Source organism: Echinops telfairi, unplaced genomic scaffold (genome assembly GCF_000313985.2).
Source record: "Echinops telfairi isolate 266 unplaced genomic scaffold, ASM31398v2 ScPeMD7_60;HRSCAF=208, whole genome shotgun sequence".
In the NCBI taxonomy this organism is placed as follows: Eukaryota; Metazoa; Chordata; class Mammalia; order Afrosoricida; family Tenrecidae; genus Echinops; species Echinops telfairi.
Genome location: NW_022103958.1, coordinates 34,454,448 through 34,467,829, shown reverse-complemented (window position 1 = coordinate 34,467,829; position 13,382 = coordinate 34,454,448). Strand labels below are relative to the sequence as shown.

Below are 13,382 nucleotides of genomic sequence, written 5' to 3'. Positions count from 1 at the left end.
AGAGGGTGCTCAGGCTTACGTGCTGACTCCAGACACTCTGTGTCTCCCCCCACCCACACTGCACCAGCACCCCAACCCTCCGGCAGGGGGTGGCAATGCTATGTCAGACCCCTTCCTGGGGAGCACCTCTCACTCAGAAATCACCCCCGAGGCAGAAGGTGGTGGGAAGAGTCTGGAGGCAAGGCCAAGGGCGGGGTATGGCTTTAAGGTCTGGAACTCTGGTAAGGAGACTTGTGTCCTCTTGGGAGGGGTCGACTTGCCACGGGTGGGTGCCCTCTCTCCCTGAGGGGACTGGAAACATGTAGACAAGGTGTGACTTTTTAACTCTGTTTTTAAAAATTCCACCTTCCTGGTACATGTACAAACCTCCTCCAAGTTCTCTCAGGGAAAAACTTGCCACCATGTCCCAGATTCCAACTGCTCCACGGCAGGCAGGTGGGCATATCCCTTAAGGTCTCTGGGCCCCCCTTCCTCTACAGGACATGGGAGCCCTCCATCCAGCTCCCTGGGCTTCTGCCGCGGGGGTGGGGGTGGTACTTGATGGCCCCTGGTCCAGCACTCCTGGGGGCCGGCAGCAGGCTGCGGTGTGGGCAAGTGCTAAGAGCGGGTCTTGCCTGTGTTTCAGCGAGTGCCGACAGGGTTCCTTCCAGTGCACGCTCCACCCCTGCGCCTCCACCTGCACGGCCTACGGGGACCGCCATTACCGCACCTTTGACGGGCTCCCCTTTGACTTCGTGGGGGCATGCAAAGTGCACCTGGTCAAGGTGAGTCCTGCATGTGCCTGCCCAGCTGCCCCCACACTCTGCCATGGGGGCTTGGAACAGCCATGGCTGAGGCCCTATCAGACCATGTCGGTGCTATGGCCTCCAGCCTGGTGCTCAACTGGGAAGAGCCAAGTCCTGGTGTGCAGCTGTCTGGAGACTGAAATAAGTGCTAAGAAGCAGGCTCGGGGCTGACAGTCTACCCACTGCCTGTCCACCCCTTAGGAACCCGAGGGCTTTCTGTCTACAACATTAAGAACTAATGTTTTTTTTCTCTCTTTCTTTTAAATGAAATTTTTATTGTGCTTCCAGTGAAAGTTTACATAGCACATTAGGGTCTCATGGAACAATGTCTATACAACCTGTTCAATTGGTTGCTTTTTTTTTTCAATGCAAAAGAAAGCAGAAGATAATAAAAAATAGAACAAATTAAGAATGGGTTAAAAGAGAAAGCAAATGATAAGATGTTACATTTTGACCAAATTAACTGTCTGCCAAATTAACTTTCTGATGTACTCTGTGTGAGGGCCGGGCTCTTCTCATCCCTGATCAATAGTCTGAGGGTATTCAACGGAGGCCTGTTCTTCACGGGCTCTCTGCAAATGGATTTTGGGCTTTCACTGTCATCCATAGCCTTCTGCAAACTGGGTGCTCAGATGCCAGTACATTTTGCTCCGCTGATCATGGATTTTCAGTGAATACCTTTTATTAAAAAAATCATTTTATGGGGGACGGACAACAGAAAAGCGGGTAAAGGGAGATGTCAGACCATGTAAAACATGGCGAAATAATAATAATTTATAAATTATCAAGGATTCGTGAGGGAGGGAGGGCAGAGAGAGGGGACAAAATGAGGAGCTGATACCAAGGGCTCAAGTAGAAAGAAAATGTTTTGAGAATGATGAGGGCAACAAATGCACAAATGTGCTTGACACAATGGATGTATGTATGGATTGTGATAAGCGTGGTACAAGCCCCCAATAAAATGATTTTAAAAAGGAAAAAAAAATCATTTTATTGGTGGCTCATATATAGCTCTTATCACAATCCATACAATCATTCATTGTGTCAAGCCTGTTTGTACATTTGTTGCCATCATCATTCTCAAAACATTTGCTTTCCCCCTGAGCCCTTGAGCAAATACTTTTTATGGAGCTCCGGGGCCACAGTGGTTAATCGCTTCGCTGCCAACCGAAGGTTGGTGGTACAAGTCCACCCACTGCTCCGAGGGAGGAAGATGCAGCACTGTGCTTCCATCCTGGTTACAACCTGAGAACCCTGCGGCCCATTCTGCCCCACCCTGTAGCATTGCCATGGGCTGGCCTCGGCTTGAAGGCACAGGTTTCCTTTTGGCTTATTGCTCATGGAGCTTTTATTATGTGCCTGGCGGCCTGCTTAGCCATTGTTTTCAGAGATTATTTCACTAAATTTTCAACAACTTACAAGGTCAGACTCATCGACTCCCTATTATGTATCTCGACTTGGGTCACATCGCTAGTAAGAGGGTGCTTCAAAAGGTCTCGGGAAAAGTCCCATTATCTTTTCATGCCATTTCCGCACACACTTTTTGAAGCTCCTTGGTGCCTGTGAGTGGTGGTCAGGTTTGAACCAGGGACTCTGACTCAAGGGTTGGTGGGTTTAAGGGATGGCAACAACTCGCCTGGAAGAAGAGGGATGGCAATGTGAGGGCGGTCTGGCTAAGGCAGAGTCCTCCAGAAGGAGAGTGAGGGCCCGGCGGGTGAGTGAGGTGGCAGTCCCAGAGACGCATCCAGAGGGGCAGCGGTTCTGCTACGGGGCTGTCCGTCTCCTGCTGAAGTAGCAAGAGCAGCGCCACCAATAAGAATGATTAAAAAACTCCCATAGAGGGAGGCCCAGCTAGGAGGCAGGCTCTCTGCTGGGGTCTTACATGATTTTGGGGACGCTATGAGAGCAAGATTGTTGAACCCATTTTATTTTCATTTCAAAGGCAATTCACAGTTTGCACTACTGTTTAAGGCAGTCTTGAAATCTATACTGAAAGCAAGTGTTCCTCTTCCCCTGCGAGACCATCAGTCTAAATGGTCTGTTGGGAGTCCAGCAAAACCATTTTCCATTGCACACATGCGTGTGTGCCTGTGTGCGCCCCCCTGCCCCACCTGCACACATAAACGCTTTGTGTAGCTTACATAAAGAGTCTCCTGCAACTTTCCCGTCTCTCGTGTCCTGGACGTCCTCCCGGATCCGTATGCCTTGATGCACGTTCCCTTGTGATCAGCAGCGCATTATCCGCGACAGCAAAGCTGTGCTCTAGTTTGCATGACCATTTCCCCTTTGATGAGCACTGAGGTTGTTTCCAATCTTTAAACTGCCCAATGCTGTGGCCAATCATTTTGTGGACATCTTTCTAGCTTCCTAGATGTAGAATTGCTGTACCTAAGTTAGGTACCTTTCAAACGTTATTCAGGGCTGGCAACTCCTCCCCGCCCCGCCCCCCTCTCCCAGACCTCTTCTGTCCCCAACAGAGTATATAAAGCAGGGCCCTGCCCCTTCCCACCCGTCCTTCCCATTCCACCTTGGTTAATGCTCACTGCTCGCATGTGTTTTTGAGAGCCGCTCCACACCCGTCACTTGAGGAAGCTGCGCTCCAGAGGCTGCAGTGAATTCCCCAAGGTGACACTTTTCCCAAGGAGTTGATCCCAAGCCACCGCAGAGCGGAGCCTCGGTGCCTCGCCCCTGGCTTCAGCAAACGAACTTCTTTCCTCCTCAGAGCACAGCCGACTTCCGCTTCTCTGTGATCGTGGAAAACGTCAACTGCTACGGCTCAGGCATCATCTGCAGGAAGTTTATTTCTGTCCACGTTGGGAACTCCCTCATCATCTTTGACGACGACTCAGGAGACCCCGTAAGGCCTCGTGCGGGTGTAGGCGGTCTGGGGGCAGAAGAGGGCCGGGGTCTGGGTTTCTTCTCTTGGGGTACCACTGAGTCAGGAACCCAGATGGGTGTTCTTGGCTGGGGTCAGGCACCCACAGAGGTCATGGTCAAGGGGAAGTAGAGTTGGTAAAGCCCTGGGGCTAGATAGGGACATGCCACCGGGGGCCCAACTGACCTGGCCGCACGGGCCTCGTGAGTGACGGTCTGTCTTCCTAGAGTCCTGAGAGCTTCCTGGACGGGAAGCAGGAGGTTCACACGTGGCGAGCGGGATTTTTCACACTGGTGCACTTCCCACGGGAGCACATCACCCTCGTGTGGGACCAGAGGACCACAGTACACGTACAGGCTGGACCTCAGTGGCAGGCAAGCACATGACCGATGACTATTAAAGGACTCTCTGCTCCCTACCAGGACCCAGCCCAGTGAGCAGGTGTCTTTGAGCGAGCTGCACCTTTGCAGAGGCGCCAGCAGCACCACCTCATCTCCTTGTCACCCTCTGTGCCACCCTCTCTAGGACCTTCCCCCACCCCGCCCCCGCTCTGCTGCTCAGGGTCCATCGCCGACTTGTAGGTTTGCGGTGACTCCCCGCATCCCATGAATGACCACCGCGGTTCCTGGGACTAACGGCGGCCTCTTTGGACCTCTCAGGGACAGCTGACGGGACTCTGTGGAAACTTTGACCTGAAAACCATCAATGAGATGAGGACCCCAGAGAACTTGGAGTTAACTAACCCCCAGGAGTTTGGCAGCAGCTGGGCTGCAGTGGAGGTAAAGCACCCCAAACGGACTCATGCCCCACACCCAGAAGGGACTTGCCTGCACAGGGCGTCTGTGTCCTCTTAGCCTCCAACCTGGCCTCCCGGCCCTAGGCTCAGTCCTGAGATCTATCCTCTGTCTCACTCCCTGCCCTGGATCAAGCCTTGATGGATGGTAGCAAGTGGGGACACGACAGTCTGTGTCCCAGGGAAATTGGAAAGGGGGGCTTATTGAAGTATGACCATCTTACCCATCTCTGTGACCCTCAGTGGGGTTAGTCCTAGCACAGAGGAGTGGCCCAAAAGGTACTGATATGGGTGAGGGTGATCAGAGGCGGTTTCCTGAAGAAGGTGGGGGTAGTGCTGATACTTGGGGTGTAGGCCCTGTTTGTCCAGGAGAATGTATCTGAGAAAAGGTCTCTGAGTGGAAGGAGGGGAGAGGCAGAGGCAGGAAGGAGGGGAGCGCCCCTGAGACTCAGGATCTGTCTGTGCTATGGAGGGGACCCAGCACCCTGTGTGATCCTCCACACTTCCTTGAGGAAGTTCCACCTTCGCTGTGGTTTCTGTGAAATGAGGGGGTTGTGCCCGGAGAGGGTTGCTAAGCTCACCTCATGTGACAACTCTAATCCGTCAAGTCTCCTCCGCAAGTGATGTTGGATTTCTGTTGGAGCGTGGCCAGCTTCCCTGACTAGGCAAACTAAGGTCTCTGCTGTTTCCGATTCCCTGGTGGGGAGTAGACAGAGGTGGTCCTGGGTAGACTGGGGGGTGAGAAGCAGGTGGCTATGGCCTGGGAGCTCAGTGTAATACTGAGGTGGGACAGCACTGCCCCCACAGCCTCAGGGGAGCGTGCCCACCCTCAGCCCCTCCCGTTAACAGAAACGGATTGGGTGATGAGCCTTTGTGAGGTCCACACCCATTTCTTCTCCCTCCCTCTCTCCCTGGACATACTCAGGAGGGCTGCAGGGAAGAGGAGGACCTCCTGGAATAGAGTTAGCTCTGAGCAGCACGAGGAAATCCGTCTTAGTTTTGTATTGTTGGGTAGCAAGAGTGCCTAGCAGTTTAAGACAGCACACATATACTCATATTGCCTCGCCCTTTCTGTGGGTCAGGAGTCGGGGCATAGCTTTACTGGATCTCTTCCTTGGGGTCTCATGGAGTTGCAAGCAAGCTACCGTCCAGGGCTGTATTCTTATCTGTAGGCTCGACCGAGGAAGGAGCCACTTCCTCACTTGTGTGGCTGTTGGCAGCAGTCAGTTCCTGGCAGCAGTGGGGCTGGGACCTGCAGGTCATTTTGTGAGCTGCTGGTCAGAGGCCACCTTCAGTTCCCAGAGACCACCATGGCTCCTGGCCGTCCTCACAGCCAGCGAGGAAGAGCTTCTAGCAGGATGGGCTGAGCGCTGCACCCCTCTGTAGCACCCTGATCTGAGCACAGTCATGCCCGCCCCAACACCTTTGTCACCTTCTATTGGTCAGAAGCAGGTCACAGGTGCCGTTGACACTCAAGGAGAGGGAATGAATTCTACGGGGGGTGAACATCACAAGGTGGGGATTCTGGGGGCCCACTCATCTGTCCACCACCCCAGGCAGCAGCCCTGCTTTTGCCTCCTCAGTGCCCCGATGCACTGGACCCCCGGGACACCTGTGTCCTGAATCCCCTCCGGGAACCGTTTGCCAAGAAGGAGTGCGGCGTCCTGCTCAGCGAAGTCTTTGAGACCTGCCATCCCGTGGTGAGTCAGCCCCAGCCTGGCCTGCCTAGTCCCTCTCCCACTTGCCTCCCTTCAGCCCTGTCCCCAGGCAGACTCCCCCAGGCCCAGGAGGAGACGCCGCAGGGATGTCGGGTGTCCCACCCATTCCATTCCCCTGCTTCCGTCGTCGAGGCAGGTGAAGCTTTTCCACTTCCTTAGATGGCCAGGGACGGACGGCGAGATCTGTGGTGCCTCGTTCAAGCCCATCTCAAGCTGGTCTCTTGCCAGGAAGCCAGCCCAAGCCCCTCAGCAGTGGCGGCTATGCTGCCTCTTCTGCCTTCCCTGGGGGCAGGCAAGGTGCCTTTCTGCATGGCACGCTCCAGCCTTGGAGGCTGGCCTTGGCTGTCTCTGGGCCTGGTTTGACAACTCAGGCCTGTTCTGCAGCTCTGTCTTTAGCCCCTGGGATGAATGGCCTGGGCTCAGGGAGCAGAGCGTCCAGCTCTCAGCGCTGGGTGGCTCTCCGCCCCTGGGTTCTTGTTTCCTTACACGCTGGCTGCCTTCCTCCCCTCACCCTGCCCGTGTTCCCTTCCTGTCGAGGCTGCTCTCTGTGAGCCCAGGTGCTGTGGGCCTCACACTCAGGATCCGGCCTCTGACTTCTGAGTTTTGACTGCCTTCAGGTTGATGTCACCTGGTTTTACTCCAACTGCCTGACGGACACGTGTGGGTGCAGCCGGGGCGGCGACTGCGAGTGCTTCTGCGCCAGTGTGTCGGCCTACGCCCATCAGTGCTGCCAGCACGGGGTGGCCATTGACTGGCGGACCCCCCGCCTCTGCCGTGAGTGCCCCAGTCAGCTAAGCTAGGGACCGTAGTGGGGCGACCACACGCTGGCTCGGGTTTGCTAAACACCCACTGTGCGCCGGGCACCAGCCGCCTGATGGCTCCTTCAACTCTGTATGTAGCCCCACATGCAAAATCCATGCCATCAAGTCTATGCAGCTCTCTGAAGAAGGGACCATTCATTCCTTCCTCAATTGTTGCGGAAACTGAGCCCTGGAGAGAGAGAATAGAGAACATGCCCAAGATTGTGCAGGTTAGTGCTGGTGCCAAGATCCCTCCTCTAATAGCCCGGTTTCACCGCTTGGCCGGAGGAATTGGGAATCCTGGGTTCCAGACCCTGCACTGCCATTTACAAGCTGTGTAGGCCCAATTAAGTCACTTAACCTCTGTGGTGCTCAATGTTCTTACCTAAAAACACAAAACCGATTTGCCCACCGGATATGTAATGAGACTCCAACAGGACAACGCAGGTAAAAGCCCTCTGTCAATGGGGTCCCGCACGCCCCAGCAGAGATGGCCAGAGCTGGCAGTTTATCCAAAGGCAGGAGTGGTCGCCAGGCTTTGTAACGGCACACTCAAATCCAGTCCAAATATCTGGAGCACGTCCGTAACTACACGCAGATGTATGCCTATGTGTTAAGTCCGGGTAGACTAGAGAAACAAATCCATTGAAACTCACATGTGTATAAGAAAGAACTTTATATAGAAGATCAGTTGAATATTGAGAAAACATCCCAGCTCAGTCCAGATCAAGTCCATAAGTCCAATATTAGCCATATGTTCAATACCAATCTATAAAGCCCTCTTCAGACTCACAAAACACATGTAATGATGCCGAATGCAGGAAGATCACAGGCCAGTGGGCGGGAAGGCTTGTGGATCCAGTGGTATTATAAGTATCTCAGGGCTGGGAGGGGTCTCCATGTGGCTTCTCCAGCTCAGGCTTCTAGTGTAATTCCATGTGTCTTATCAGCTACAATGTTTCCCAGAGAGTGAGCAGAGAGAGAAGGTGTCTCCCGTCTCCAAGAATACCAGAGTTCCCAGAACCCTCAGGAGAAGGCCATGCCCATACAGAGGCCTCGTTGGCTATATCCTGATTGACAGGCTAGCCTCCACCCCTACACTCTTAATCCTCAAATTGACACCAGATTATGTAACTACCACACTATGTAAAAATACATATCCACATACATAAGTGTAATGTGTATCATAAAACAGATTCAATAATTATTGAAAAGATAAAATTTTAAATATACAGGGTTCAACTACCAGTTAATTGCTTAGTTATTTATTCCTGCACACGGATGGGTTTCCCTTGTGTGAGCATGCGCTTTGGGGGTGGGGGGTGCTGGTTATTACACGAGCGTTAAGGTCAGGCTACCTGGGTTCAGACGCAAACTCCACCCAGTCTCATCATCCTTGCCCCTACGGAGGCCTCTGGCCGTACTTCTTCCAGGACACGCCCGTTTGTCCTTCGAATAGTCCACGTTCTCTGCCAGCACCATAGAAAGCCATGATTCTTCTTCGGTCTTCCTTAGTCAATGCTCTACTTTCACATGCACGCGAGAACATGGAAAATACCATAGCTTGGGCCAGGCCTCCACCTGTCTGTCAGTTTGTCATGTAGGTTGCTGGAAGCAATCTTACAGGCATTTCAAACACCAGCAGGGTCCCCCAACATGAACAGATTTCAGCTGAGCTTCCAGACTAAGAAAAGACTGAGGAGGACGGGTAGACTGCCCACTTCAGAGAAGTTAGCCGCTGCAAACCGTAGTTTCCCTCAAGGCATCAAGGCTGAGGGCACTGGCCGAATAGGTTGCGGTACTGGGATAGGCCACTAGAGGGCGAGCGGTGCTCACGCTTCTAAGGTGCTGGTCCAAGCCTGGTGCTGGGTAGGGCAAGGGAAACGTCTGGGCCTGGGAGAAGAAGGCTTGTAGCCAGGAGTCCCCTGGTCCCCTTCTCACTGGAGGTTTCCGTCTTACGCTCAGCACATTCAGCAGCCCTTCTGATGGCAGCTGCCATTCCCTGCTCTTCAGGACCACACAAAACGCCACAGCTTCCTGTCCTGTCCATCCTTCCTTCCTTCCCTTGTTCTTCTCACAGACCCATGCTGGTGCCTAATCTGGGCCAGGCCTGAGCTGTGTGCTGGGCTCACAGAAGGAGCCACGGGATGTCTTCCTCCTAAGGCGCTCTGCTGGCTTAGGGGGTTAAGCATTGGGCTACTTATCCAAAGGTTGGCGTTCCAAAGCCACCAACCGATCCGCAGTAGAAATAGAAGGCTTTCTGGCCTTCCCTAAGGATTTACAGTCTCTGCAATTCTAAGGAACAGCTCTGCTCTGCCCTTCAGGGTCACAGTGAGCCGGAATCAGCGGCAGTGGGTATAGTCTGAGCCAGGAGCTTAGGAGGCCAAATGAGGGGGCCTTGACTTTGCCCATCTGCTTTAGGCCTTAGGTGGATTTCTTACCAAGTCTCTGTTCTTTTTCTTTCAGCATATGACTGTGACTTCTTCAACAAAGGTAAGTCCGTGCTCCCCACGTGGGGCCTGCCAGCCCTGCCCTGTTGCCACTTCAGCCATGCTGAGGCTTTGTGGGCCTTGGGAGAGCCATGGCAAGGGCTAGAGAGGGACCACTAACACCTGGGCCCTCCATCATCCAAAGAGATGCCCTTGCCACTCTGTCCCTGCGGATCCTGCAGCCCCTGCTCGGGGCTCAGCCCAGGCCAGGCAGGGTCCTGCTCCCTAAGGACGGTGGCCACCCACAGTAGCTCCACCCAGGCGTCCAATCCCATTTGCATCAGCGTGCCAGCCCCCAGCCCTTCAGATTCCAGCCTCTCAGTCCTAGGAAATGCAACCTTGGGCTTCCTGAAGGTTTGAGTTGGCCGAAGTTGATGTAAACAAATGGCTGGTGTACGGCCTATGGCCTGGCTCAACCTACAGATTCATTTTCAAATTTGGCCAGAGTCTCAGGGCACAGGATGGCCTCCAGCTTCTATATAACTGGGGTGGAAATGCAGCCAGGACCAAAGGTCCCACCGGAGGCTAATGTCCAGCAGTGGAGCCATTTAATCTCTGGCAGAGGCAGGGCAGGACTGTCCACAAGTAATTTTCTACCCTCTTCACTGGGACCTCGGTGAGACCTTGGCAGGGTTAGATTCTCATCAGATTCCTGGTGCTGCTCCCCATGGACTTCAGAGCCCCATCTCCTCCAAGCCCTGCCTTCCAAGAGCAGGCCTGGGTTGGGGCAGGTCTAAGGCATTGTTCTATTTGCCGCATTGTCAGATTTTGGACAGGAGCACACCTGGACAAGAGGAAGGGGGGTGGGATGGAGAGGATCAGACTAGGAGCAAGGTTACCAGGTCAAGGTTCTGCATTGTCCAGGCCATAGTTCACAATGGCTGCAGCACGGTTCAAATGTTAGCCCCCCAGGAGACCCCTGACGGCCCCAAAGCTTTAACGCCTAAAGGAACAAATCCGTAAGGGTAGAATGGCAATCTCTGAGACAGATGGGTCTATTGGACGCCAGGCAGTAGCAGGACCCCAAGACATTTCAGCAAAACAGCTCAGAGCCGTTTTCTGCCTTCTGTGGTATTTCGAGTGGCAGCAACTGGCAAAGGACAAGCTGTTTCCAGCATCTTCCACCTACCCACCCTCCCACGCAGTCCTTGCTCGGTTCTTGCACCAGCGTTTCTCTGGCCCAGGCCTGGCTGGGTGCTGGGAGATGGTCAATGAGACCCAGAGCGGTGGCGGCGAGCTGGCTTTCACTGCATCTCCAGAGCCCATGATGTGCGTTTGGTTCCACATTCTGTGGGTGGCTTGGAATTGGCCATCCTGGGAGTATTTACACCATGTGCATCAGCAGTGGCTAGGGATGGAGTCTTTTTTCTTAGCTTCATCCCTCTCCCTTTTTTTTTTTTCTTTTTTTAAACACCTGGTTGTTAAGAATCGACCGGCACACTGCTACCTGTCTCCTGTAGTGGGAGAACAGATGTGGCCATGAACCTGATCCACATCCTAGGAACCCTGCTTCCAGGGCTGGGAAGCCCAGGGGAGGAGGGATGGAGTCTGTGTGCAGGGAAGACTTCTTGGGAACATTTGGGGCCCTAGGATTGAGTAGGTGTTTGCCAGGCACAAAACAGGGAAGGACCCGCAGAGGGGGTAGAAGCGGAGGAGGGAAGGCTCCAGGGGTGAAATCGCTCGGCGTTTTCAATGATGCATGAGAGCAAGAGCAAGGGGAGGGTCCCAAGTGGCTGGGGGGCAAAAGACAACAGAATTCACTGTGAGCCCTTAGAGTCTGTGCTGAGGGCCAGGGCGAACCTCTGGACAGTTACGGGCAGGGAGCAGGGTGAGGGAAGGGAAGGAGGCATTAGAGCAGGTGCCACACCTGAAACCAGTGGGCAGTTAGAAGGCCAGTGTCCAACAAGCCCACACCCCAGTACAACAGCTCGAAGAACCCCAGAGACAGAAACGTCACACACGTCTGAAATCAATAGATCAGCACACACATTGGGCCCAAGTCTTCCCAGGCTTCTTCCCCCCGGGGAGAGGCCACATCCCATGTCTTCTCCAGAGGTAATGCCGAATAGAGGGAGCGCTGTAACGGTCACCCGTCAGGCAGTGGGGTGGGGCCCTAGAGAGGCATATGGGACCTAGATACTCCCCACCGATGGCCTGCCCTGAAGGCTCCCTGAGAAATGACCCAGACACTGTGCCGAGGGTCCGTTCCTGCCAGAGCCGGAAGTCCGGCCTCCCATTCCTCCCCTTTGGTAGAAATGATGCCCCTCAGGGCTGGGATAAGGGCAGGGGTGAGAGGTGGGCAGAGATCGAGGGTGGCAGGGGTTATGGCGGGACCCCTTCTCTTCAGCACTAGGGAAGGGCCCCTACCAGTTGGCCAGCTTGGCGGCCAGTGGCGCCCTGGTGGCCAGGAAGGCGGCAGGAGGTGCGATGCTCCTAGTACGGACAGAGGAGGTGGCACCGGGGGACATTGTGAACTTCCTGATGACCCCGGCCCTGGATAAGGCCAAGGCACATGGTAAGGAAGGACCACTCTTTGGGCTCCCTCCAGCCCTCTGGGGAGGGTGACGGGTGCTAGAGTGGGATGAGGGTGGGGATGGGGGGTGCTGAAGCCCTTGGGCAGCCTGTAGTGGCCAGAAAAATGTGGGGCTCCAACCGTCGGACCTGATTCTCCCAGATGAAGTCTTCTGGGTGGCCCCCTAGGCTCTGCCAAGAGCCACCTCCCATTTCCCCCCTAAAGACATACGTGAGTTCCAATGCACACACACTTGCTTTCTCTCTCACACACATAAAACAAAACGCAAAACAGAGAATGCAGGTGCAAATGGCCCCCTCCCCCCCTCCTTCCTCCATGATTAAAGCGGGCAGGAAATGCATGGATACACTGTAACTGCCCGGGACCTGGCTACTTTCCTGGCTCCAGGGGTGCCTTCCCTGGGCCTGGAGAATGGGCTCAGCACCACCCAGATTGTGATCCTGGACTGGGGCAGGTGGGATGCAGAATGGCCCGGTCTTCTCTTTGGAGTTCCCAGGGGCTGGGGGTGGGCGTGTGGAAACTTGTCTGGCTGGGGGTGGGGTACCTTGGTGGCATTTGTGACAAATGCTATGCCACCAAGTCCTCATCGAAGCCTTGCTCTTTTGTGGTCCTTGGCATGTCTGTGTCTCTGTGTGTACATGCCCAGGGTGACTGTGACGAGGGCCCCCACCCTGAAAGCCCTGCTGGCCCCACCCAGTCAGGACCCCACCCCCAATCAGAGGGATGGTCCACATAGGTGATCCCTGTATAGTTGTGTAGGCAGCGAAATGGAACCAGGCGGCATCTCAGAATCCACCCAGTCCCAAACTGAACCTCCAGAGTTTCAGTATCTGTGACTTAGAAAACCCCTCTGTCTCTTTCTCCACCCACCCTCTTTCTCTTCAGTCCCACCTCTGTCCATCCAGTCCTGCCCTCCCCACCTGTCCCTCCCCCTCCCCCCACTCACTGAGCTCCAAGCCCAGGGCTGGCTTGGGAAATCAGGGCTATAAGAAGCAGTCTCTGTCCACCAGGAATCCACAGTCCGACTGGTGGGGGTGGAGGGCACGTTATCAAAAGCAGACAATGCCAGTAGGAACACTTGGGAGAAAGACCCAGGGTGAGAAGCCAGGGACTGGGACACTAGAGGGTCTAAACACCCGACCTTCTCCCAAATGCTCAGCATCCCCCCATCTGTGTGGCCCTCATTGAGGAGAGGTGCGGTACAACATTCCAGATGTGGTAGCTGTCTGCTTAGTGGGGTTCCTGTTCTCCATTCAGTATTTGAAGCAGAGTCAGACCTAGTCTGGGGCCTCCTCCAGAAACTGTCCTTCCTGATAACATGCCTGAAGTACAGGAGATGAGGTCTACGCCGTAATCCATGCACACCAATCCTCCGGGCTTCCTTACCCC

At 54.4% G+C, this 13,382-nt stretch overlaps 1 protein-coding gene across 1 annotated transcript in view; it reads left to right on the top strand.

Annotated features, from left to right (window-relative positions):
* The window catches only part of OTOG (otogelin), an 82,587-nt gene that overhangs the window by 31,680 nt on the left and 37,525 nt on the right, over nucleotides 1–13,382 (top strand). The window contains exons 25-32 of the mRNA XM_045291141.1: nucleotides 626–764; nucleotides 3,508–3,642; nucleotides 3,888–4,034; nucleotides 4,320–4,439; nucleotides 6,037–6,153; nucleotides 6,789–6,945; nucleotides 9,438–9,464; nucleotides 11,808–11,975. Coding sequence (XP_045147076.1) covers nucleotides 626–764; nucleotides 3,508–3,642; nucleotides 3,888–4,034; nucleotides 4,320–4,439; nucleotides 6,037–6,153; nucleotides 6,789–6,945; nucleotides 9,438–9,464; nucleotides 11,808–11,975 — 1,010 coding nt within the window. The remainder of the gene's footprint in view (nucleotides 1–625; nucleotides 765–3,507; nucleotides 3,643–3,887; nucleotides 4,035–4,319; nucleotides 4,440–6,036; nucleotides 6,154–6,788; nucleotides 6,946–9,437; nucleotides 9,465–11,807; nucleotides 11,976–13,382) is intronic.